Raw genomic sequence first — 25,970 nt, forward strand, 5'->3', positions numbered from 1 at the left:
TCTGGAGCAATCTGTCCCTGTTCAGATTTATATTGTAATTAGGCCCCTTAAGAAATTTAGTAACTTTATCCAGAGACCAAGGTGGGATATAGGCCGAGGCGGTCTCTGAATGAAAAAGGACGATCTGAGCATTTGAAAAATTCTTGGGTTCAAAGTAATATTAAAACCCCATGCCAGAGGGTCAACCAATGCTGATTTATAAGATGCAATTGTCGATCCTTGAAGGCCTTTAACCCTAAACAGAAAATCTAAAAATTCTAACACCACTGTTTCCGACAATGTGATTGGAGTCGTTAACCTGATAAATTCTTGAAAATGATTCCAAGCTTTCTCAAATTGCATAGAAGTTGGGGGTCTATGACCTGCTATCACTCGGTTAACTACAACCACTCCTCGACTTACGACCACCCGGACATACGACCGCCCCAGTTGTACCAAAAAATTTTAAAATTACGTATTTCCGAGTCCCGACGTTAGTGATTGCGCTGTGTACTGACAAAAAAAAAATTTTGTAATTCCCTTTAAAATGGCTGGCAAGCTTAAAAGTGAGAGTTTTGTGGTGCTGAGAATAAAAAGAGACACCCATTTTAGATTTTCTATGTATTATCTTTGCATTTTCGACTCATGACCAATCCGACTTACGACATGGATTTGGGTCCCTAACCCCGTCTTAAGTCGAGGAGTGGCTGTATATCGAAATTACCCAACAATCTATTTAAACATCTTTTGAGAAACTCCAAGCGTGAAGTGCCAAGGATATCTCGAACTGAAGGTGCAGCACCTGGTCTAGACATCCTTGTTGCAATTGTAGTGGATGCGGGTACCAGTCCAACAGATCCAGTCACCAAGGTTGTAGGATCCAATATGGTGTAATTAAGAGGACCTAACCTTTGAAGGATCTGAGTTTGTGAACCACTTTGGGCAACATTTTCACGGGTGGGAACAGATAAATTTAATTCCAATTGTTCCAATCTATAAGTAGATCATTTCCTAAAAGATTCGATTGTTCCAGAGATGCATAAAGTGGCATCTTGTGATTGTTTTGTGAGGCAGAGAGATCTATTTGCGGAGTCCCAAACCTCCTCACTAGACTCTTGAACTCTGATATCTTTAGGGACCATTCTGTTTCCGTCAATACTGGCCTGAGATGGGACAACGCATTTGCCCATTTGTTTTGTACTCCACGGTATATGAGTTGCTTTGAGGTAAAGTGTTTGTGTTACACAAACTTTGATTTTTTTTATTTATTTATTAATTTTTTAATAGGTTTAGAACAGGGGTTCTCAACCAGGGGGGAATTCCCCCCAGGGGGGAAATTCAGGTTTTCAGGGGGGGGAAAACTGATTCGGGAGCAAGAGATATGTTCGATGAGAAATCAATCACAGAATTTTGGCCTTGATGTGCGATTCCTACCCAAAAGTGGCAGAAAGAGCTATCCGTGCATTGCTTCCGTTTGTGTTAACATATCTTTGTGAGTCAGGCTTTTCAACTCTATTGCAAATTAAAACGAAGCAACGTAGTAGATTAGAGGTAGAAAATGACCTGCGTTGTGCCCTTTCAAGCACTCCTCCGCGCACCCCAGAATTGGCGAAGAAAAAACAATCACAGGTTTCTCATTGACTGTAATCTTCATCTGAATAAAATTAATTACAAATTTACAATATCCTGGTATTCTATTGAACTTTTTGTTTATTGCATTATGCTTCAGTTTGGTCTGTTAAGTAATTCATTATAAATAAAAAAAACTATTTTACTTTTATTCAAGTTTTATAAATCCATCAACATTTTCAATTGGCATTTAATTTGTAAAACTCCACTATAAAAATAATCCATGTAAAATTGTAAATGTATATGTACTAATATGGAAAAAATAAAGGATTTTCAGTATTATATGCATATTATTTGGAATGCACTTTTTGAGGCAGACAATCTTGGAAAGGAGGGGGGAATGACATTCTGACATATGGTGAAAGGGGTGCATGGGGCAAACAAGGTTGAGAACCACTGGTTTAGAAGAAGCCAAGATCTGGTTGAGCCTTGATGATTGAGACAAAACACTGCCGCTCTGTTGTCCATGGCAAACAGAATCGTCATGTTTTTAAATTTGTGTTTGCCAACAAAAGAAATAGGATTTACAGTCATGCGCCGGTTAACGCCCTAGAAACGTTCTTGGAAACGTGATGTTAACCGAAATGGACGTTGTCCGATCATCACATAAACTTTGTATTTATACTTATGTGTATGTGGAATACTATATACGTACATATACACTTTTACTCTTAAATCACAACTGTAATGTGATACAGGTGATTAATTTTTATCTCTTGTGCAAAATACACGAAGTTTATATTAAAATTATTCACTGTTTTACAAGGATTCCAGCAACGCCAAGCAGATGGGGGAGAGAGAGGCTGGGAGCGAGCGAGGGGGCGTGGGGGGAGGGGAGGTAGTACGTTTGACAGTTGGCACAGGCCCAGGTCTAACGCGTGTATATTTATCAGTTCTTAGGTGACTAAGCTTCTCTCATATAAAAAGCCAGTGAAATGACCTGGGTGAATATAATTAACATAGCTGGGATTCTTGTAACATTCTGATTAATTTGAATATAAACATGCTATAATTTGCACTAGACAAAACAATTTTAGTACCGTAATCAAATTAGTACATGTGCACTCCAGCTTTGCACTAAGGTCATTTATTTCTATTATGTTTCTTTTAGTATGGTGTGTGCATGTAAATGGATGAAAATAAATGAAGAAATCTATGTAAATCTACCCAAAAATACAGTTGAAAAACTTTTTTATAAAATGTACTACAGTACTGTACACTAATGTACAACAAATTTTATTTCTTGAGCAAAATATATGATTTTTATATTCAAATTATTGGCTCTCTTGCAAGGATTCCAGCAATGCAAATTATAATCTCCTAACTTTAGTCTGAGATATTATATAAGTTAAAACCTGTAAGCCTAAAAGCCTGGCTGGGGGGGGACTGACGGAAACAGCCGCGCGCCACCCAGCGAGGGGTTGGGTGGGGGTGTTGAGGTGATAAGTTTGAGGCGAAGGTCTCTGTGTGTTTATTTAACAGTCCTACTAAGCTTCTCTCATTTTAAAATGCCAGTGATATGACCTAGGAGAATATAATTAACATAGCTGGGATCCTTGTAAGATACTGATTTATTTGAATATAAACATGTTGTAATTCGCACTAGACATAACAATTTTAGTACCGTAATTAAATTAGTACAGTGCACTCCAGCTTTGCACTAAGGTCATTTATTTATTTTACGTTTCTTTTAGTATGGTGTGTGCATGTAAATGGATGAAAATAAATGAAGAAATTTATGTAAATCTACCCAAAAATACAGTTGAAAAACTTTTTATAGAATGTACTACAGTATTGTACACTAATGTACTACATTTTTTATATCTTGAGCAAAATATATGACGTTTATATTCAAATTAATCTCTGTCTTGCAAGGATTTCAGCAATGCAAATTATATTATCCTAACTTTAGTCTGAGATATTATATAAAATAAACAAAGAAATCACCAATCTTTTGTCTGGGAGGGAGGGGGCGGGAGGTGAGGTGACAGAATGTCTGCCGTTTGTTTGTTTATTTATTTGAGATAAGATTTGACAGTTGGCGCTGAAGGCCTGCCTGCGTGTTTATTTATCATTGCTTAAGAGTGACTAAGCTCTTCTCATAATTTTCCACCCAAACGACCTGGGTGAATATAACTTACATTGGAGGGATTCTTGTAAGATAGTAATTTATTTGAATGTTTTTTTTTTCAATTTAAATTTTAATTGTTTATTCCTTGATGGAGGAAGCGGGATCCTAGTGCTGTCACTTGGTACCCCTGTACCATAACACCAGAAGCAACTGGCCAGTGTCACAAGTATATACAGTACAGTACAGTCATCCCTTGGTTATCACGCCTAATTGGGACCCCGCCGATAACGAAAGTACAGAACCGATGGGATTTATTCTAATTGGTTCAGACACCCAAGACCCAACCCCAAGTTTCCCATTTTACAACCATTTAGACCCACTAAATATATATATAATGTTATGGTAAATATCATAAACACACATAGGCATGGCTAGGTTTATTACAAAGTGATGAAAAGGGTACGCTTAATACTGTAGTCCACAAAACATGTACGGAGCTATGCTTTTTTTATTTGGTTCCCCGTCATACGAGTCTGTTTTCTCTCGCATCGGGACGCCTGAGTCCTCCGTTTTCTCTCTTAATCTTAGAGTGCACCAGAAACTTTACTATTTTTAGTAATGCCACAGAATTTGAAATTGCAACCCCAACTGCAACTGGGGTTGCAATTGTTGAGGCAACTAGATATGTCTGATTACAGTTTTACCCCGCTTAACGCGCTTTCACTTAACGCGTTTTCGCATATACGCGGTGCCTTGCCAAAGCTGAACTTTCACTTAACGCGGGTTTTTTCCACATATACGCGGTGAGTGTCCGGCTCGGATGCTATTTTTAGATTTTGCCCACGCGCCACCCACCCGCCCGCCTGCCTGCCTGCCTCTCCCTCCTCCTCCCTCCGCTTGGGTAAGCGGCGCGGTAAGGTTGCGCAGTGTGTGTCTTTGTTGCGTTATCACTGACGTCATATGACGTCTCGGACTGTGATTGGCCATGCAGCCCTACCCCCCTCTGCTGCTAGCTGTAATTGGCTTAAAGTATTATGACGTGACTACCCCGGGGAGGGAGGGAGGGAGGAGAGACGACGCTTGACCTAGCCGCGGCAGTTTCATTCCTCAAGGCCACGCCGGGTTAACGCGCATCCATTGTTCCGTAAAATGGCTTCCGCCGGACCACCACCCCCAGAGAGAAACCTTTCCTTACCTGGACCCAGCGGCACTAAACCAAAGAAGACACGACGTTCATTAAGCTACGAGCTGAAGTACCAAATTGTTCAAGATTTGGAGAAAGGAAGACGCCAAGTTGATCTCGCGCGCCAGCATGGCGTCAACGAATCTACGATTCGTACAATAAAGAAGGATGCAGCCAAGATAAAGGAGCACATGAAGATCACAAAGTCTGCAGGTGCTTTATCTATCAGGTATTGCCAGAACAGGGTGCTGGCAAAAGTGGAAACTTTGCTGGTGAGTTATTTGGTGCGTCAGGCGCGACGCAACATGGCGGTGGACACGCGCTCAGTGCAGGAGTACGCACGTGAGCTATACGCAGCAGTGACACGTAAACTGGGAATTGCAGAGCCCAAACCCTTCAATGCTTCCCATGGTTGGCTGCATAGGTTTAAGAGGAGGAACAAGGTCACCAACATCAGCATTGTTGGTGAAGAAGCGAGTGCTGACCGTGCGGCGGCTAGAGATTTTCCTCCGTTTTTACGTGAGATTATGGAGGAAGGACAGTACAGTGACGACCAGGTGTTTAACATGGACGAATCTGGTCTTTTCTGGAAAAAGTTACCTTCCAAGACCTTCGTTGTCCAGTCTGCGAGCAAGGTAAGGGGCCGGAAGATGCAGAAGGAACGCATCACCGTCCTGTTTACCACCAATGACTCCGTACCTGTAAACCAAAGTTATCGGTGATTCACAAAGCCCGCAAGCCGCACGCCTACAAGAATATGGACATGAACAAGCTTAATGTCCACTGGCCAACCGCACGTAAGGCGTGGATGTCCTCTTCTCTGTCCCTCTTCTGGTTTGACAACTGTTTTGTTCCTGACGTGCAGAAATTCTGCGAGCAACAGAATGTTCCTTTCAATATTTTGTTGCTCCTTGACAACGCACCTGGACACTCGCCCCTACTTATGGATCGTCACCCCAACGTAAAAGTGGTCTTCCTTCCTCCCAACACTATGTCATTAATCCAGCCTATGGACCAGGAGTTAATCTGCAATGTTAAAGCTGCATACTCGGCAAAGAAATTCAAGCTCCTGAACGACTCTACCAACACCAAGGATGAGTTGCGTAAGCTGGGTGACACCGACAGCGAGAGTAAAAGCGACGAGGACAAGGAACAAGAGGCGGCGACTCAAGAACTTCTCGTCAAACAATTTTGGAAGAAGTTTAACGTCAAACAAGCTGTAGACTTCTTGGTGGAGGCATGGGATCTGCTGACTATTGCTACGATTCGTCACGCATGGAGACATGTGTTGCATGGCATACCAGGTGAGAGGAGGAGTGAACCTGTGACTGGTCAGGTTCAGACTGTTGCAATAGCAGTGGACCTTGCCAGAGAAGCTGCGCTCAGTATTACAGCTGAAGGCTTCTCCGAGACCACCAACGAAGACATCATGGAGGTGATCAGAGATCCTGAAGTGACTGCCGACGAGATGTTGGAAGAAGAACCCGCCAGTGAAGAGGAGGAAGAAGGTGCGTCATTCTCCGAAGAACCTAGTTTAAGTCATAGTGATATTAAGTGTCTCATAGAGTTAACAGAAAAAATTAAGTCCATCGTTTCCCGCGACACTGACGATGAACGCCATGACGCCTTCCATACCCGACTGGTGCAGGCTATGGAGCCGTACATCACGGTGTATCATGACAACATCAAAGCCAGCCGTCAGCAAAGCATAACCGAGTTCTTCGCCCGCAACCCACCACAGCCAGCCCAAGCCAGTGATAGTGATAGTGAAGTTGATTTTGAGGGATTTGTCAGGGAAGCCATAACAACTGTAAGTGACAGTGATATTGATTCACCTAGTAATGGTGATTCACCTAGTAATGGTGATTCACCTGAGGGGCAGTAATCTGCCCTCTGCCTCGGAACCAGCCTCCATCCCCGTATGCCGACCCATCTCTTCTACTACCGTGAGTGTTCCTCAAAAATTTTCGTTTTTTAACCTATTCTTTATTTTTCCTATGTTAACCTTTATCTTTCCTAACCTAACCTCTTCTATATTACTTGTTTTTCATGCCACCATAAAGTTAAGATAGAATTTTTACTACAACATAGTTATTTGTCGTCAAAAAGTGGAGTTTGGGGGTCGGGCTGGGTTCTATTGGAATTAATCCCATATGTTCTGTTATTCACTTAACGCGGTTTTCACTTAACGCGGGACCCTCTGGGTTCAATTGACCGCGTTAAGTGGGGTACAACTGTATAGCAAATGTGTTATTGTCAATTTGTAGGTGAAAGATTTTATCCTCAATAGATGTAGGTTAACATTTCACCTGTAGGCAAATGCTTAAAAAAAGCCTAAGTAAGGAAGTATATTCCTTTAACAATAATATCTGACCAGTATGGGGAGGATCATCGTGTCTCCATCAGGGGGTCTTGGAGTGGTGGTCCAGCAGGCGTCATTTTTTTTGGGGGGGAGGGGGAGGCCACGGACGTATATGCGATCGGACGTTGTTCGGTCGGACGTTAACCGCCGCATAACTGTATTGCTAAATCTTTTATTGTACATTTATGTGTTTGTTCCAAAGGGAGTTGCTCCACTTTTCTTGACGGAACTCTCCTTTTGAGGAATGGTATCCCCATCCTATTTCGGACTCGTCCGTACAAACGACCAAGTCTGTTTGAGGGGGAACCCAGTGATATGAACCGATTAGATTATCCAAATTTATCCACCATGACAGATGATTCTTGATCCGAATAGGGAGAGAAGAAGCAATATGTCTGTTTCTGTAAACCAATTTAGACCCCAGATGAGTTAATTGCTTCTTCCTTAATGTGCCCAAAAGAACTACTATGGTGGCAAAATTCAGCAGACCCAGTAATTTTTTAATGTTAATTTTTTTCCCCCCTTCGTGCCAAGAAACCTCTTGCTTTACACAGAAGGCCTCTACTTGGTTTATCACATCTGTTACTTTTGCTTCTGGTAGACTGACTGACTGCTGAATGGTATCCCAATGGAGACCTAACCATTCCAATTTCTGACATGGTATGAGGTTTGATTTGACCTGGTTTATCTTTTATCCTAGGTTTTGAAATAGTACTAGTGTACGTTGGGTCGCCCTTTGACAATCTTCGAAAGAGTTTCCCACTATCAGCCAATCGTCTAGATTAGAAAAAGTTCTAATGCCCTCCTTCGCATGGATCTCTCTGGGGATGTTTGCCAGTTTTGTAAACACTTTTGGCGCAGTTTTCAGGCCAAATTGCATGACTGTGAATTTATAACTTACATCCCCCACTACGAACACTAGAAACTTACTGTACCTGGGAGCAACTGGCACTTGATAATAGGCATCTTAAAACTTGTTTTATTAATGAACTTGTTCAGGACGGAAAGATTTAAAATTCACCTCAATTTGTCGCTGCCTTTCTTGGGGACTGGGAATAGGCGAGACATGAAGCATTTCTCTGACTGTAACAGTTCTATCACACCTCTGTTTAACAGTTAAATTACAAATTCTGTGAGTAAGGGGGTTGGTTTTTGACCCCTTTTTGGTAACACTAGGGGAGGGCGCCTCAACCAAGTCCATGTGAGGCCCCATTTGATTGGGTTTTAAGCCCATATGGAAGAAGTCCATCTGTTTTCCCAACCCCCTAGACGACCCAGCTGTCTGGCTTCATTGGGAGGGAGTGGTCGCTGATGTAGTGGAATAAGGTCTCCTTCCACTTCTGAACAAACGGCCACCCCTACTTCGTCTTGAATTGTTTCCTCCTCTAAAGTTTCCTCTAGGTTGATAACTGAACCTAGCAGCTGGTCCTGTTCCCCTGTTGGACCTTCCTCTTTTAAATTTCCTAAAGGTCTTAGGACTCCTGGGAACAGTAATATTAATCGCTTGCTCAACAGCTGATATATACTTAACTAATGTTTGTTCATCAAACAAGGCAGGAGAAAGAGGGGAAGAACATAGCAATAAATAAGCACTACCACTTGAAGCATTATTAGTGGCTAGCTTCCTTAGCTGGGCTTTTAGTTTTAGGGCTTTCAACAACATTTCCATCAATGAGTTGTACAAGGAATATGGAATCCCTTGTATAGCAGCAGCAAAACAACTGTCTACTTCTGAATGTTCTTCACTGTCCAGCACAAACTTAGTCAATAACTCATACATCATGATTGCGTACCAAATATCTGCTGCCAATTTCCTAATTTTAAATTCTTCAAGCAACAGTGCAGAAGCAACTGGTTTCAAATTTCTTTCATAACTTATATCAGCACATTTTGGAGACGACAAATACTGGGAAAGTTCATACAGTGGGGTATGCTATAACGAACGGATCCTACTACGAATATTCCTATAACGAACGGTTTTACCTATAAAATTGAGAATGCTATAACGAACGAAACTCCTACAACGAACATTATTTTAAAAAAAAATTTTTTTTTTTTTTTTTTACTAATTTATTGTTTTTTTATTACAAGTATTAATGATATTGGTTATTTCAGGGTTTTAGATGCATATTTATGCACTTTTTTACAATTTTTACAATTTTATATTATATTTTTCAGTGTTAAGTGGTTGTATTTGGGGGCCTGGAACGGATTAATCCTATAACGAACGAATGCTATAACGAACAAGGTTCTAGAACCAATTAGATTCGTTATAGCATACCCCACTGTACAAGGAACTCCTTTTGTCATGAAATTGGAACTTCAAAAAACTAAACTTTTTTTAGCCATCCTATCTGCGTGAATGAATGTTAAATCTTTCAATATATTAGCCCAGACTTCATCTATTTCAGAGATTATTTTGGGGCAAATATCAGGCCAAGAAATTGTAGTACAGGTTGTACCTCTCTAGTCCGGCAACCTCGGGACCTGACCGGTGCCGGACCATGGAAATTCACCCTTTTCCTGGATAGATAGTGACTTGTGCTTAGGCTTGGAAGCACTAGCACCACTTTCTCTGCATCATGGTCTCTTTGAAGACATATTGAAGGGTTAAATGTCGTATAGTAGCTTCTCAAATTTCGCGAGTTTTTAATTCTTAACGTATTTTATTGGAACACACAAAAAAATAAATAAATACAAATTTTGACGGCGGAAACTTGAATTTCGACGGGTTTGAACGGCCCGCCAACGTGCAGACGACGTGCATAATCGTGTAAACAGCGTCATTTCTCTTATGTACAAAAGATTCATTATTGTTTATTACTGAATGTCCTTTTTATTGAATTAATGTTTATGTGTGCAAAATGAGCAATACAATTCATTAATAATACGTAGAATATTAAAACACACGAAGAAATAACACAGCATTGTTTTCGTTGATTACAAAGCCAGTGACTGACTGGTTCTACATATAAAGCTGAAGAAAATAAGACCTTGGTTGTAGCTGTAGTAAAGTTAATATGGTTGTTTTAAGTAATGTTATTTGTTAATAAATGGAACAATAGAAGTAGCTAACGATAATGGTAAAGAAAAAAGAGATCGCGTATGTAAGTGCGCATGCACACACGTGAAAACATATCATCATTACTTTACATAAGAATATGAAAGCAACACTTATTTACTGTTCACATATATTTTAATTAATGTTTCTGAATTTGATTTATTGAATTAATGTATGTGTGTGCAAAATTAACAATACTATTTATTAATAATACGTGGAATATTAGAGGCGATGAGACGGCTGCCGGCATTGTTTATGTTAAAGCTTACGAAACCAGTGACTGATTGGTTCTACATATAAAACTGAAGAAAATAAGACCCTGATTTTAGCTGTAGTAAAATTAATGTAAAAAAATAATATGGTTGTTTGAAGTACCTGTAATGTTATTTAATGTTAATAAATGGAACAATATAAGTAGCTAACCATGAATGGTAAAAAAAAAGTGAGACTGCGCGTATGTAAGTGCGCACACGTGAAAACATATCATCATTACTTTACATAAGAATATGAAAGCAACACTTATTTACTGCTCATATACAGTGACCCCTCGTTTAACGAACGCCTCGGTTAACGAAATTTCGGTTAACGAACTGCCTTCCATAAGGATCTTCAATTCGGTTAACGAACAAAAATTCGGTTAACGAATTTCTTACGAACCGACCTCAACATGTTTTCGCTTGCACTGGCCGGGCAACCAGCTTTAGTATCAGTCCGCCAATACATTAATCGGTTCTAGGGCTTAAATTCCTAACTATTTTAGTAAATATCAAGAAGTTTATACTATTCAATAATTTTAAAAGTTTAATATTCAATTTTTTAGTCATTTTAACAATTATTGAACATAATTGAAGGTAAAGTGACTAGTTTAAAGCGCAGCATCCAGCCTCTTAACACAGCAAACAGGCGTTAGTCTCTCTGTTTTCACTGGAGGTAACATCTTGCTTGAGACTCTCTTCAACTAAACGCTTTTTTCTGTGTTTCCAAGCAAATTATTGGTCATTTTGAAATATATTTTACATATTGACAATATATAATGCAGTACAGTGTTGATTTAAAGAAAATAATCTTGAAATACACCAAGAGAACTAAAATTTTATGGGTGAAATGGTGCCATGGGGTGACTTCTCTTCCACCCCAATGCCTTCTCTTCTTCCTTCTCCTCCACCCCCATTGTAATTCCCATCATCATCATCATCATCATCCAGGAGCCTTCTACATACACACCTCAAAGTAAGTGAACTTTTCTACCATTTTTGTTGAATTTAGGAAATTTTTGGTGAGCTGGAACCAATTACCCAAAAACCCATTGAAACAATGGTTTCGGTTAACGAACTTTTCGGTTAACGAACGACCTTCTGGAACGGATTGAGTTCGTTAACCGAGGGGTCACTGTATATTAAAGGGCTAAATGTTGTACTCTGTATAGAGAGAGAGAGAGCAGCCGAACTGCCGGATGTAAACAAACCTTAATTTCCCGCGGCTGTTTTTTTTTTAAGGGGATTAGCCCACCCGGGCATAGGTCACTGATGCACATTGGGGTCTGAGGGGCAAAAATTTAATACTCCTTTAATAATAATTCAGAGAAGTAAAAAAAAAAATCTGCCTATCTACCTATTGGACAAACTAAAATCGTTCCGAACCACGGGAGTTTCCGGACCATAGAATGCCGGACTAGAGAGGTACAACCTGTATCACCTTCTAAAAACAATGAATGATGACCCACAGTTGCCTGCCCTTCCTGTCTCTTTGTAAGTGCTCAGAGATCAGGAAGTTTAGAAACATTATCATAAAATACCTTGAATAAGGAGTCAGACTCAGATGTGGTCGAAAACAAAGAAGACTTAGATCTTATCAATGTTATCCATCAGTTACATGGCAGTCGACAGCAACCTGTTTCCACTCATTGTAAGCAACACTTTTGCCCCAGGTGGAAGTGGTTGCCAAAATGGGGACAGGATGAAGTCAGTCTCAACAGGTTCTCCCTGCTCTAGAGACTGAACACTATGATTAGAGCCAACTTCTTCATCCTGATTGGAATCCACTAAAATCAGACTGACTAGGTAGAGGTTCTTGTAATCTTCTTACTGCCTCATTATCTAGACTATCCAATAACTTACTTTTCTTAGCAGAAGCAGGTTGGTATAATTGGGGATTAAGTCTGTTATCTATCACCCATACTTCTAAACCTTCTGCCAACTTGGCATCTTTCCAGTGTTTTACATTTAGAAATTTACTCTTCAAGGCCTTATTCCACCTATATTTAATTTGGATCTGCAATAATTCTTTCTTATCTCCTGAAGCTTGATTAATTTTTTAATTTTTATCATAAACTGCACAATCCATTGGTGAAAACAGGTTGTTTGAGATACAGCTGCTATGAATTATGCAAGCCAAATGAGGATCTAACTTGGTAATCCAAGCTGCTCTACATCCTTGATAATTACATGTAGTAAGGTCCCCTTGGGTCCTGGGAAAAATACTACTACTGAATTCACATCCTCTACTGATGGACATTTCGTTGTATGTAGTGTATGAGCTGAACTTTCCAGTCCTTTAGCTCCTCACTCAACACTAGTTCCCCAGGGACAGTTCCATGGTCTCCTCCATTTGCACATCACTCATCTAAACTAGGAAGAACACTATGACTCACATTGTACCATCATAATAATACAAGGCAGATTACATTGTCTCAGAAACATAATCAATATGACTCTTAACTGATATTTTAGTAAGTTGTTTCATTAATATCTCTTATTGTTATATAAGTCACCAGTGTGACAATCATAAACAACTAACTCACTATATCATAACACCTCTCCCTTCTCTTATCTCAATTATCCCTCAGCTCAATGAACTTTGTTTCTTAATCAAACTAACTTCATTTAGAGCATTTTTATTTTGAGGGATCATCAAGTTCTCTATTTGCTGCCAATCAGGGTGCACAGACATCATCTCTTCAATTAATTAGCTTTACCGAAAGTGCCTGAGTGAGCATTATCACCCAGAAGGGTTGACAGTGCTGAGCTGCTACCATAGCGCTCCTTTGGCTAACATCGTTCACCATTACTCTAGCAAGATGTATTGGGTTGATAATTCCACTCTGAATGGTTCTCATATAACCCATACTGAGGATACAAGGTCCATCCCAACATAACTCTAGATTGCTAGTAAGACCGGAAGGTCAACGTCCAGAAGGATCACTAAGGCTAGCAGCCTCACTGAAGTTCGCCTGGAAAGGCTGAACCCGCTACTGAGGACATCAATAAAATAGAGTTATGAAGAGAAAAACTGAACCCTGTCCTTCATGCTGAGAGTTATTAGAAAACCCAGGGCGGAAGCCAGAAAAGTTTTGTGAATGAACATGAGAAGAGGGAGAGAGATGGCCACATTTATCATGGTATTCATACTAGCGCGTGTATAATTGGGGTTAGGGACCCAAATCCAGGTCATAAGTCGAAAATGCAAAAAAATAATACTTAGAAAATCTAAAATGAAATACTGTACAGTACAGTAAAAGTAATCAATAATGAAGAATGAATACTGTCACTGTGCACTTACCTTTAATGTAGTCAGCTGAATGCACACGGGGCCCCCATAATTTTTTAATTATACATTGAGACTACATTAACAGGATGAAGCAGAGGAGGAGACAGGGCTGGGTGGGTCATCAATGTCGCTTTCTTCAGGGAGGTTAACATACAGGGGAAACTTGCTTGTTGAAGGTATTGGATCATCTTTAGGGAGTGAAGAGGCAGCACTGGTGGGGCGTGAGGAGACAGCAATGGGGGACTTCTTAAAATATATGTCCAATTTAGACTGCACAGTTTGCCTTTTCTTTTCATTGTAAATCTCCCTGTAGCAAGCAAGTGCATCTTGGATCATTCTGTCAACTTTTGCAAAACGCTCAACATTTTGATCCATTCCGTCAAACATTTGCATCCCCTTATTAATTGTAGCAAATGCCTTTGCCATTTGTTTCACTGAAAATTTTTTTGGGGGGTGCAGGTTCTTCTACATTTTTACTCTCTTCTTCCTCTGCAATTTTCTGTGCATCCAGTTCAATAAAATCCTCGTTACTTAGCTCTTCTGCTACACTTTCAACCAATTGCACAACATCTTCATTATCAATTTCTAAATCCAGCTGTTTACCCAACTCCACTATCTTGTTACTAATCTCAGAAATTACTTCATCTTCATTATATCCTCTGAAACTGTTCACATATCTTTTCAGGACTTTCTTCCATATTCCATTCATGCACTGACCTGTAACCTCATCCCATGCTGCAGCTATGTTCTTTATACATTTCAAAATGTTGTACTCCTTCCAAAACTCTCTTGAGCGTTTTCTCACCTTCAGTAGCAGCAACAGCCTGAGCGAAGGTCGTACATAAATAATTCGCTTTAAAAGCAGCAATAGCACCTTGATCCATGGGTTGGATGATAGAGGTAGTGTTAGGTGGACTATTGAGCGTACCCTTTTCATCACTTTGTAATCAACCTAGCCATGCCTATGTGTGTTTCTGATATTTACCATAACATTATATATATATTTAGTGGGTCTAAATGGTCGTAAAATGGGAAAATTGGGGTTGGGTCTTGGGTGCCTGGAACCAATTAGAATAAATCCCATAGGTTCTGTACTTTAGTTATCGCGTTTTTTGTTATCACACACTTGGCGCGGTCCCAATTAGGCGTAGTAATCAAGGGATGACTGTACACGCTTTTGTATCTGATCTTCCATCCATGTTCCAAGTAATTTTTCCATCATGAATAGGACCTTGTCTTTTCTTCGTTATTATTGTTACCTTTATAGGTGCTGATCCTTTCACTACCTCACGAATACTTTCCTTGTCCTTCAAAATTGTCGATATGGTCGAGTGCGAGAAGCCTAGGTCGCGTGAAATGGTTGCTACCGTTTTTCCATTTTCATATTGCATTATTGTCTTCATTTTCGTCTCAAAAGTACTTGACTGTCTCCTTTTCTTATGAGCACCACCAGCATTCTCACTTCTACGCTTGCCAGTCATTCTGAAATTAATGATCTACCTTTAAACACTCTGGTAGATTTGTCACATTCACTTCTTTAAATTTGTCTTTCTGCGAAAGAATTGTCGACACAGTTGATGCCAATATGTCATATTCTTTACTAAGCACATTTGTTCTAATGCCTTCTTCATGTTTCTTAATGATTTCCTGTTTCACCTGAATTGAAATCGCCTTTCTAGATTTCTTTGGACCCATTCAGGGTTCAATACAATTTCACCACTAAAATTTTAAGTTCATTTGCTGTAATTAAAGATAATTTTATTTAAATCAACACTGCACTGCGCTATATATTATCAATATGTTAAATAAATTTCAGAATGACCAATAATTGTAATGTAAAAATGTAAAAATGCTCTGTGTTCAAGAGAGCCACAAGCAAGATGTTACCTCCACTGAGCAGAGACACAAACAGACGCCTTGGGGTTAGTGAAGTGGCTGATGGGCGCACCAGAAACTAGTTCCCTGTACTGCAATTATGTTAAATATGTGTTAAAATTACTAATAATTTTAATATAAAACTTGTGAAAATATTGAATAGCACAACCTTCTTGATATTTACTCCAATGGGAACGAATTTAAGCCCTAGAACCGATTACTGTATTGGCGGACTAATCTACCAGCCGATGAGGAAGTGAAAACATGTTGACATGTTTTCGTAAGAATTTCGTTAATCAAATTTTTGTTTGTTAACCGAATTGAAGATTCTTATGGAAAGTAATTCGTTAACCGAAGCGTTCGTTAACTGAGGGACCACTGCATCTTAATATGATTCATATCATATTCCTATACTGTAATTCAATAGTCAGTAATTTATGACGAAACCGCTACCACCAGAAGGAGTTGTTCTATTTTGTTCATTTTACCACAGATGTTCATTATACAAATTATATATATTTTTTCTTTTAATTAATACCTGTACTGTATCCCGTCAACATTACATTACATAACATTTTAAAATTCAGTATGGATTAAGAAGGGGGGGGGGGGAGAGACCCATGGGGGGAGAAACTGACCGATGACCCCCCAAAAAGATTCGTCTCCCACTCCTGCCTCTTGTCATTCCTACTATAATTTGACACAATATTGTTTAATTGTTATTTATTAGTTGGTAAAATTGTGGGGGCAACTCTACCATCATACTATAGTGTTAAATAAGTATTTCTCCTCAATCCCGTTTTGATATTTCATGACGGCTTTGAGCACAATTTGTGACAATTTCCAAGAATATAACCCTCGCAAATACAGAGAGATAAGGGTACTGTACAGATGCAGGCATGGGGTGAGCATCTTTGTGTGCTCCGTGTAAACGGTCCAATTGAATTTCATTAATTTCTAAACTGCATGGGTCTATATGCATGGAAAAAACATGCTCATGTGAAGAGGGTCTCACACCAGATTATGAGAGCTGCTCCTAGCCCACCCAGTTTGAAATATTACTGAAGGGCATTGTAATTTTTCATTTGCAAATAAGCGGGGTACGGTTTGTGAATTTCGATTAGGGGTATTAAAATATCAATTGCAGATAAACTGGGGTTGGAAATAGCGAGGTACATATTCCTTTACTCTGCTGTACTTCTCAGTTTTTGATGCATTGTGTGTAAAAGTAAATTGCTACAGCCACCATATATAAAACATAAGATTACCCTGGATTTGGTGTAAAAGATTAAGGGAATTTGACTCCCTTCCAAATATAGTATGTAAAATTTATAGGATTTTAAATACAGTAATATCATAGATTTAATGTAAGTCATAATAATAATAATGATGTTACAGTACTTACTAGGAGTACTTTTCATATTTTCAGGGCTGAAAATTATATTTTTATTTATTCTTCTCATAAACTTGTCCTTTGAACAGGAACTTTGACCATGTGGTGTTATTGGCTCTGAATACAGTCGCTATGCGCTACACCACTGCCATCCTGCAGAAACGACTCACACTTAAGACACAAGAGGACCGAAAGTTGACGGCTGACCGTATTACAGCTGTAAGTGTTTTCTGTAAGAGGACATGGTGCCTAGGAGTGCTTATTGGTGCCTAGGAGTGCTTATTAGTGCCTAGGAGTGCTTATTAGTGCCTTGGAGTGCTTATTGGTGCCTAGGAGTGCTTATTGGTGCCTTGGAGTGCTTATTGGTGCCTAGGAGTGCTTATTGGTGCCTTGGAGTGCTTATTGGTGCCTTGGAGTGCTTATTGGTGCCTAGGAGTGCTTATTGGTGCCTTGGAGTGCTTATTGGTGCCTTGGAGTGCTTATTGGTGCCTAGGAGTGCTTATTGGTGCCTAGGAGTGCTTATTGGTGCCTTGGAGTGCTTATTGGTGCCTAGGAGTGCTTATTGGTGCCTTGCAGTGCTTATTGCCTTGGTAGTATGCCAATTGCCTTGGAGTGCTTATTGGTGCCTTGGGGTGCTTTGGTGCAGTTAGAGTGCTTATTAGTGCCTTGGAGAGTGCTTATTGGTGCCTTAGAGTGCTTATTGGTGCCTAAAGTGCTATTGGTGCCTAGAGTGCTTATTGGTGCCTAAGGTATTATTGGTGCCTAATAGTGTATGGTGCCTGTTACTTATTGGTGCCTAGTGTGGTCTAAAGTGCTTATTGGTGCCTTAAGTGTATTAGTGCCTTAAAAGCTTATTGGTGCCTAAGAGTGCTTATTGGTGCTGTAATGCTTATTGGTGCCTAGAGTGCTTATTGGTGCCTTGAATGCTTATTGGTGCCTTGGAGTGCTTATTGGTGCCTAGAGTGCTTGTTGAGTGCCTAGCTGTTGGTGCCTAGGAGTGCTTGTTGGTGCCTAAGAGTGCTTGTTGGTGCCTAGAAGTGCTTATTAATTGCCCTAGGAGCACATTGGTGCCTAGGAGACTTGTTGGTGCCTAAAGGTCTTATTGTTAGGATGCTTTAGGTGTTTATTGTTGCCTAGAGTGTTTATTGGTTCAGGGTGTTAAATTGGTGCCTAAGAGTGCTTTGGTGCCTAGTGCTTATTGGTGCCTAGGAGTGCTTTGGTGCTAGGTGCTTATTGGTGCCTAGGGATGCTTATGGTGCCTAGGAGTGCTTGTTGGTGCCTAAAGTGCTTATTGGTGCTAGGAGCTTTTTGGTGCCTAGGAGCTTGTTTGGTGCCTAGGAGTGCTTGTTAGTGCCTAGGAAGTGTTATTGGTGCCTAGGAAGGCTTTGGTGCCTAGGGAGAGCTTGTTGGTGCCTAGAGTGCTTTGGTGCCTAGGAGTGCTTTGGTGCTAAGAGTGCTTTGGTGCCTAGAAACTTGTTGGTGTCTAGGAGTACTGATGCTAAGAGTGTTTATTGGTGTCTGGAGTACTTGTTGATGCCTAGGAAGTGTTTATTGGTGCCTAGGGTGCTTGTTAGTGCCTAGGAGTGCTGTTAGTGCCTAGGAGTGCTTATGGTGTCTAAGTACTTGTTGATGCCTAGGAGTGTTTATTGGTGTCTAGGAGCACTTGTTGATGCTAAGGAGTGTTTATTGGTGCCTAGGGTGCTTGTTAGTGCCTAGGTGCTTGTTAGTGCCTAGGAGTGCTTATTGGTGTCTAGGAGTACTTGTTGATGCCTAGGAGTGTTTATTGGTGTCTAAGGTGCTTGTTGATGCCTAGGAGTGTTTATTGGTGCCTAGGAGTGCTTGTTAGTGCCTAGGAGTGCTTGTTAGTGCCTAGGAGTGCTTATTGGTGTCTAGGAGTACTTGTTGATGCCTAGGAGTGCTTGTTGGTGTCTAGGAGTACTTGTTGATGCTAAGGTGTTTATTGGTGCATAGGAGTGCTTGTTAGTGCCTAGGTGCTTATTGGTGTCTTGAGTACTTGTTGATGCCAAGGGTGCTTGTTGGTCCCTAGGAGTGTTTATTGGTGCCTAGGAGTGCTTGTTGGTCCCTAGGAGTGTTTATTGGTGCCTAGGAGTGCTTGTTGGTGCCTAGAAGTGTTTATTAGTGCCTAAGTGCTTGTTGATGCCAAAGGTGCTTGTTGGTGCCTAGAGTGTGTTGGTGCCTAGAAGTGTTTATTGGTGCCTAGAGTGCTTGTTGATGCCAAGGAGTGCTTGTTGATGCCAAGTGCTTATTGATCCCTAGGATGTTTATTGGTGCCTAGGAGTGCTTATTGGTGCCTAGGGGTGTATTGGTCCCTAGGAGTGTTTATTGGTGCCTAGGAGTGCTTATTGGTGCCTAGGAGTGCTTGTTGATGCCTAGGACTGCTTGGTGGTGCCTAGGAGTGTTTGTTAGTGCCTAGGATTGTATTTTGGTGCTTATGAATGTTTGGTGGTGCCTAGGAGTGTGTGGTGGTGCCTAGGAGTGTTTGGTGGTACCTAGGAGTGCTTGGTGGTACCTGGGATTGCTTTTTGGTGCCTAGGAGTACTTGGTGATACCTAGGACTGCTTGGTGGTGCCTAGGAGTGTTTGTTGGTGCCTCTGAGTGTTTGGTGGTAGCTAGGTGTGCTTATTGGTGCGTAGGAGTGCTTGTTGATGCCTAGGATTGTATTTTGGTGCTTATGAATGTTTGGTGGTGCCTAGGAGTGCGTGGTGATACCTAGGACTGCTTGGTGGTGCCTTGGAGTGCTTTGTGGTGCTTAGGAGTGCTTGTTGGCGTCTAGAAGTGCTTGGTGGTACCTAGGAGTGCTTGGTGGTATCTGGGATTGCTTTTTGGTGCCTAGGAATGCTTAGTGGTACTTGGGATTGCTTGTTGGTGCCTAGGAGTGCTTGGTGATACCTAGGACTGCTTTTTGGTGCCAAGGTGTGCTTGTTGGCGTCTAGAAGTGCTTGGTGGTACCTAGGAGAGTCTTCAGGGTACCTAGTAGTGTTTGGTGGTACCTAGGAGTGCTTCATGGTACCTAGGAGTGTTTGGTGGTACCTAGGAGGGCTTAGTGGTACCTAGGAGTGTTTGGTGGTACCTACGAGTGCTTCATGGTACCTAGGAGTTTTGGTGGTACCTAGGAGTGTTTGGTGGTACCTACGAGTGCTTCAGGGTACCTAGGAGTGTTTGGTGGTACCTAGGAGTGCTTTATGCTACCTGGTTTGCTTGTTTGTACCTAGGAGTACTTGTTAGTACCTTGGAGTACTCCATAGTACCTAGGAGTGTTTGGTGGTACCTAGCAGTGCTTCAGAGTACCTAGTAGTGTTTGGTGGTACCTAGGGTGTTTGTGGTACCTAGAGTGCTTCAGAGTACTTAGTAGTGTTTGGTGGTACCTAGGGTGTTTGGTGGTACCTAGGAGTGCTTCAAGAGTACCTAGTAGTGTTTGGTGGTACCTAGGAGTGATTCATGGTACCTAGAGGTCATGGTACCTAGGTGTTTGGTGGTACCTAGGTGTTTGGTGGTACCTAGGGGGTTTAGTGGTACCTAGGAGTGTTTGGTGGTACCTAGGGTGTTTAGTGGTACCTAGCAGTGTTTGATGGTACCTAGGAGTTTGGTGGTACCTAGAGTGTTTGGTGGTACCTAGGAGTGTTTGGTGGTACCTAGGAGTGTTTGGTGGTACCTAGGGTGTTTGGTGGTACCTAGGGGTGTTTGGTGGTACTAGGGTGTTTGATGGTACCTAGGAGTGTTTGGTGGTACCTAGGGTGTTTGGTGGTACCTAGCAGTGTTTGATGGTATCTAGGAGTGTTTGGTGGTACTAGCAGTGTTTGATGGTATCTAGGAGTGTTTGGTGGTACCTAGGAGTGTTTGGTGGTACCTAGGGTGTTGGTGGTACCTAGGAGTGTTTGGTGGTACCTAGCAGTGTTTGGTGGTACCTAGAGTGTTTAGTGGTATCTAAGTGTTTGGTGGTACCTAGGGTGTTTGGTGGTACCTAGCAGTGTTTGGTGGTATCTAAGAGTGTTTGGTGGTACCTAGGAGTGTTTGGTGGTACCTAGCAGTGTTTGAGTGGTACCTAGGAGTGTTTGATGGTATCTAGGAGTGTTTGGTGGTATCTAGGGTGTTTGGTGGTATCTAGGGTGTTTGATGGTACCTGAGTGTTTGGTGGTACCTAGGAGTGTTTGATGGTACCTAGGGTGTTTGGTGGTACCTAGGGTGTTTGGTGGTACCTAGGTGTTTGGTGGTACCTAGGAGTGTTTGATGGTATCTAGGAGTGTTTGGTGGTACCTAAGGGTGTTTGGTGGTACCTAGGAGTGTTTGATGGTACCTAGGAGTGTTTGGTGGTACCTAGGGTGTTTGGTGGTATCTAGGAGTGTTTGATGGTACCTAGGAGTGTTTGGTGGTACCTAGGAGTGTTTGGTGGTACCTGAGTGTTTGATGGTACCTAGGTGTTTTGTGGTACCTGGAGTGTTTGGTGGTATCTGAGTGTTTGATGCTACCTAGGAGTGTTGGTGGTACCTAGGGGTGTTTAGTGTACCTAGGAGTGTTTGGTGGTACCTAGGAGTGTTTGGTGGTACCTAGGAGTGTTTGATGGTACCTAGGAGTGTTTGTGGTACCTAGGAGTGTTTGGTGGTACTCTAGGAGTGTTTGGTGGTACCTAGGGAGTGTTTGGTGGTACCTAGGGTGTTTGGTGGTACCAGGGAGGTTTGATGGTACCTAGGAGTGTTTGGGGTACCTAGGAGTGTTTGGTGGTACCTAGGAGTGTTTGGTGGTACCTAGGAGTGTTTGTGGGTACCTAGGGAGTGTTTGGTGGTACCTAGGAGGTTTGGTTGTACCTAGGAGTGTTTGGTGGTACCTAGAGTGTTTGGTGGTACCTAGAGTGTTTGTGGTATCTAGGAGTGTTTGGTGTTCCTAGGAGTGTTTGGTGGTACCTAGGAGTGTTTGGTGGTACCTAGGAGTGTTTGGTGGTACCTAGGAGTGTTTGGTGGTACCTAGGGAGTGTTTGGTGGTACCTAGCAGTGTTTGGTGGTACCTAGAGTGTTTGGTTGTACCTAGGAGTGCTTCAGGTACCTAGGAGTGTTTGGTGGTACCTAGGAGTGTTTGGTTGTACCTAGGAGGCTTCAGGGTACCTAGGAGTGTTTGGTGGTACCTAGAGTGTTTGGTGGTACCTAGGAGTGTCTGGTACCTAGGAGTGTTTGGTGGTACCTAGGAGTGTTTGGTGGTACCTAGGAGTGTTTGATGGTACCTAGGAGTGTTTGGTGGTACCTAGGAGTGTTTGTGGTACCTAGGAGTGTTTGGTGGTACCTAGGAGTGTGTGATGGTACCTAGGAGTGTTTGGTGGTACCTAGGAGTGTTTGATGGTACCTAGGAGTGTTTGGTGGTACCTAGGAGTGTTTGGTGGTACCAGGAGTGTTTGGTGGTACCTAGTAGTGTTTGGTGGTACCTAGGAGTGCTTCATGGTACCTAGGAGTGTTTGGTGGTACCTAGGAGGGCTTATTGGTACCTAGGAGTGTTTAATGGTATCTAGGAGTGCTTCAGGGTACCTAGTAGTGTTTGGTGGTACCTAGGAGGGCTTAGTGGTACCTAGGAGTGCTTCATTATACCTAGAAGTGCTTGGTGGTACCTAGGAGTGTAGTAGTACCTAGGAGTGCTTCAGGTACCTAGGAGTGTTTGGTGGTACCTAGGGTGTTTGGTGGTACCTAGTAGTGTTTGGTGGTACCTAGGAGTGCTTCATGGTACCTAGGAGGTTTGGTGGTACCTAGAGGGCTTATTGGTACCTAGGAGTGTTTAATGGTATCTAGGAGTGCTTCAGGGTACCTAGTAGTGTTTGGTGGTACCTAGGAGGGCTTAGTGGTACCTAGGGTGCTTCATTATACCTAGAAGTGCTTGGTGGTACCTAGGTGTTGGTAGTACCTAGGAGTGCTCAGGGTACCTAGGAGTTTTTGGTGGTACCAAGGAATGCTTGGTGGTACCTAGTAGTGTTTGGTGGTACCTAGGAGTGCTTCAGGTACCTAGGAGTGTTTGGTGGTACCTAGGAGGGCTTAGTGGTACCTAGGAGTGCTTCATGATACCTAGGAGTGCTTCAGGGTACCTAGGAGTGCTTGGTGGTACCTAGGAGTGCTTGGTGGTACCTTGGAGTGCTTTATGGTACCTAGGAGTGCTTATTGGAACATAGGAGTGTTTGGTGGTACCAAGGAGTGCTTGGTGGTACCTAGGAGTGCTTGGTGGTACCTATGAGTGTTTAATGGTACCTAGTAGTGTTTGGTGGTACCTAGGAATGCTTCATGGTACCTAGGAGGGCTTAGTGGTACCTAGGAGTGCTTCATGATACCTAGGAGTGCTTCAGGGTACCTAGGAGTGCTTGGTGGTACCAAGGAGTGCTTGGTGGTACCTAGGAGTGCTTGGTGGTACCTAGGAGTGCTTGGTGGTACCTATGAGTGTTTAATGGTACCTAGTAGTGTTTGGTGGTACCTAGGAATGCTTCATGGTACCTAGGAGTGTTTGGTGCTACCTAGGAGTGCTTGTTGGTGGCTAGGAGTGTTTGATGGTACCTAAGAGTGCTTGTTGGTGGTACCTAGGAGTGCTTGGTGGTACCTTGGAGTCATTGTTGATACCTAGGAGTCATTGTTGGTACCTAGGAGTGGTTCACAGTACCAAGGAGTGCTAGTTGAGACCTAGTAGTGCCTTGTGGTACCTAGGATTGCTTGTTGGCCATAAAAGTAGATATCCAGGTGGGAAGAAGAGAATTCCATAGGTTGGTTTCACAGCTTAACTTGTTATTGATAGCACACCTCTTTCCCCCTTTCTCATCTTATTACATATTTTTTCAGGAGGCATTAAAGCTGTCAAGTGTGTTTGAGCAAGTCGCCCCAGATCTTGTGAAGTTTGACTCTCCATGTGAAGTGATGAAGGGATTGGCTGAAGTAATAAAAGTATCTGATGTTGAATTTATCAGCTTAGAGTTGCACCGATTATTGCGAAGGTTAGTCACCATCTAATCTTTAATGTTAATATACAAATCTAATTTATAATCACGTTTTGGGGGGAAATTAGCAGAGCTGTGCCACACCACAACTCATTATCTCCCCATGGTCAAACTTCAGACCTTCATCTCATTTTGAGGGATATCTGTCACGAGGGAGTAAACTGTAGTGTTCTTTGTGTTGCCTCCGGTCACATTACCTTGGAATCACACTTCATTGGCTTGTTGTAAGTTTTCAGAATCAAGCTCACTTTTCAAACACAGTTGTACCCTTCTGGTTTCATCTTAGCGATTTCTCATATCTGCAGTGCCTGCCAGAAAACTTTCATAACGCGGTTCATCTACCCATATCTGGCAAGAGTGTCCGGCTCGAGACGCTATTTTTAGATTCCGCCACCGCTGCGCCTGCCTCGCCTCTCCCTCCTCCTCCCTCCTCCCCTCCGCCTCCGCCTCCCTCCGCTGGGCAAGCAGCCTTGGTAAAGTTCTCCAGTGTGTGTCTTTGTTCGCGTTATCACTGCGTCATATGACATATCGGACTGTGATTGGCCATGCATCCCTACCCCCTCTGCTGCTAGCTGTAATTGGTTTAAAGTAATATGGCGTGTCCACCGGGAGGAAGAGGGAGGAAAGACTGCCTAGTTTCATCCCTCAGGTCACCCGTGTGTACGATGCATCCATTGTTCTGTGAAATGGCTTCCGCCAGACTACCACCGCCACCAGAAGAAACCTTCCTACCTGGACAGCCGCCCTAAGCCCAAGAAGACACACCGTGGCCTAAGTTCAAGTGAAATACCAGATCATTGATTTGGAGAAAGGAACACGTCAAGCTGATCTAAGCGGCGCCAGCATGGCGTCCAACGAATCTCCGATTACTTTTAATGAAAGGATGCAGCCAAGATTAAAGAACGCATGAAAATCACAAAGTCTGCAGGTGCTTCAATGATCAAGTATTGCCAGAACAGGGTGCTGGTAAAGGTGGAAAATTTGCTGGTGAGTTACTTGATTAGTCAGGCAAGGCGGAACATGGCGGTCGACAGCGCTCAGTGCAGAATGCGCCGTGAACTTTCACGGCAGTGTCACGTAAGCTGGGAATTGCAGAGCCCAAACCTTCAATGCTTCCTCTGGTTGGCTGCATAGGTTTGAAAGAGGAACAAGATCACAACATCAACATTGGTGGTGAGAGCGGTGCTGACCTGTGGCGGCTAGAGATTCCTCGTTCTTCGTGAGGTTATGGAGGAAGGATAGTACACTGACGACCAGGTGTTTAACATGGACGAATCTGGTCTTTTCTGGAAACTACCTTCAAGACCCGTTGTCCAGTCTGCCAGCATGGTAAGGGTTCGGAAGTTGCAGAAGGAACGCATCACCGTCCTCTTTACCACCAATGCCTCGGTACCTGTAAACCAAAGTTATCGATTCACACAGCCCGTAAACCGCCGCCTATAAGAATATGGACATGAAAAAGCTTAATGTCCACTGGCTCAAAGGCATTACGCGCTCCTGCTCCGGAGCAGCCAGGTCAACTATTAGGATGGCCCATACCAACTCCCTCTGAACCCTCCTCCCCACGGAATATCAACAAGTTCTGGCAAGTTAAAATTTCATTTAGGAAGGAATGGAACCAGTGTTAAACAGAGGTGAACAGTGCTTAAGTCAGTGAGAACAACTCAGCAGTAACAGTCGTACCCAAGTTAACCACACAGTGAGGTCCCAGGTACCAGTGAAAACGGCCCGTGAGACCCAACAACAACCAGCAATGTGTTAATCCGTCTCGATGGAAGGCCTAAGACCAAACCTCACTCATATAACACCATCTGTGGGAATTTCCTACACCACATGTCCTCATAACACCAAATGTGAGGAATTACTACACCACGTCAAGTCCATCACACCATCTGTGA

At 42.3% G+C, this 25,970-nt stretch overlaps 1 protein-coding gene across 1 annotated transcript in view; it reads left to right on the forward strand.

The window, feature by feature from the left end:
- LOC121873458 (exocyst complex component 3-like) overlaps positions 1-25,970 on the forward strand; it is a 49,404-nt gene that overhangs the window by 18,051 nt on the left and 5,383 nt on the right. The window contains exons 3-4 of the mRNA XM_042377042.1: positions 17,189-17,318; positions 23,918-24,069. Of these exons, the coding sequence (XP_042232976.1) occupies positions 17,189-17,318; positions 23,918-24,069 (282 nt within the window). The remainder of the gene's footprint in view (positions 1-17,188; positions 17,319-23,917; positions 24,070-25,970) is intronic.

The sequence above is a fragment of the Homarus americanus genome, unplaced genomic scaffold (genome assembly GCF_018991925.1).
Source record: "Homarus americanus isolate GMGI-L3 unplaced genomic scaffold, GMGI_Hamer_2.0 scaffold47924, whole genome shotgun sequence".
NCBI classification, from domain to species: domain Eukaryota; kingdom Metazoa; phylum Arthropoda; class Malacostraca; order Decapoda; family Nephropidae; genus Homarus; species Homarus americanus.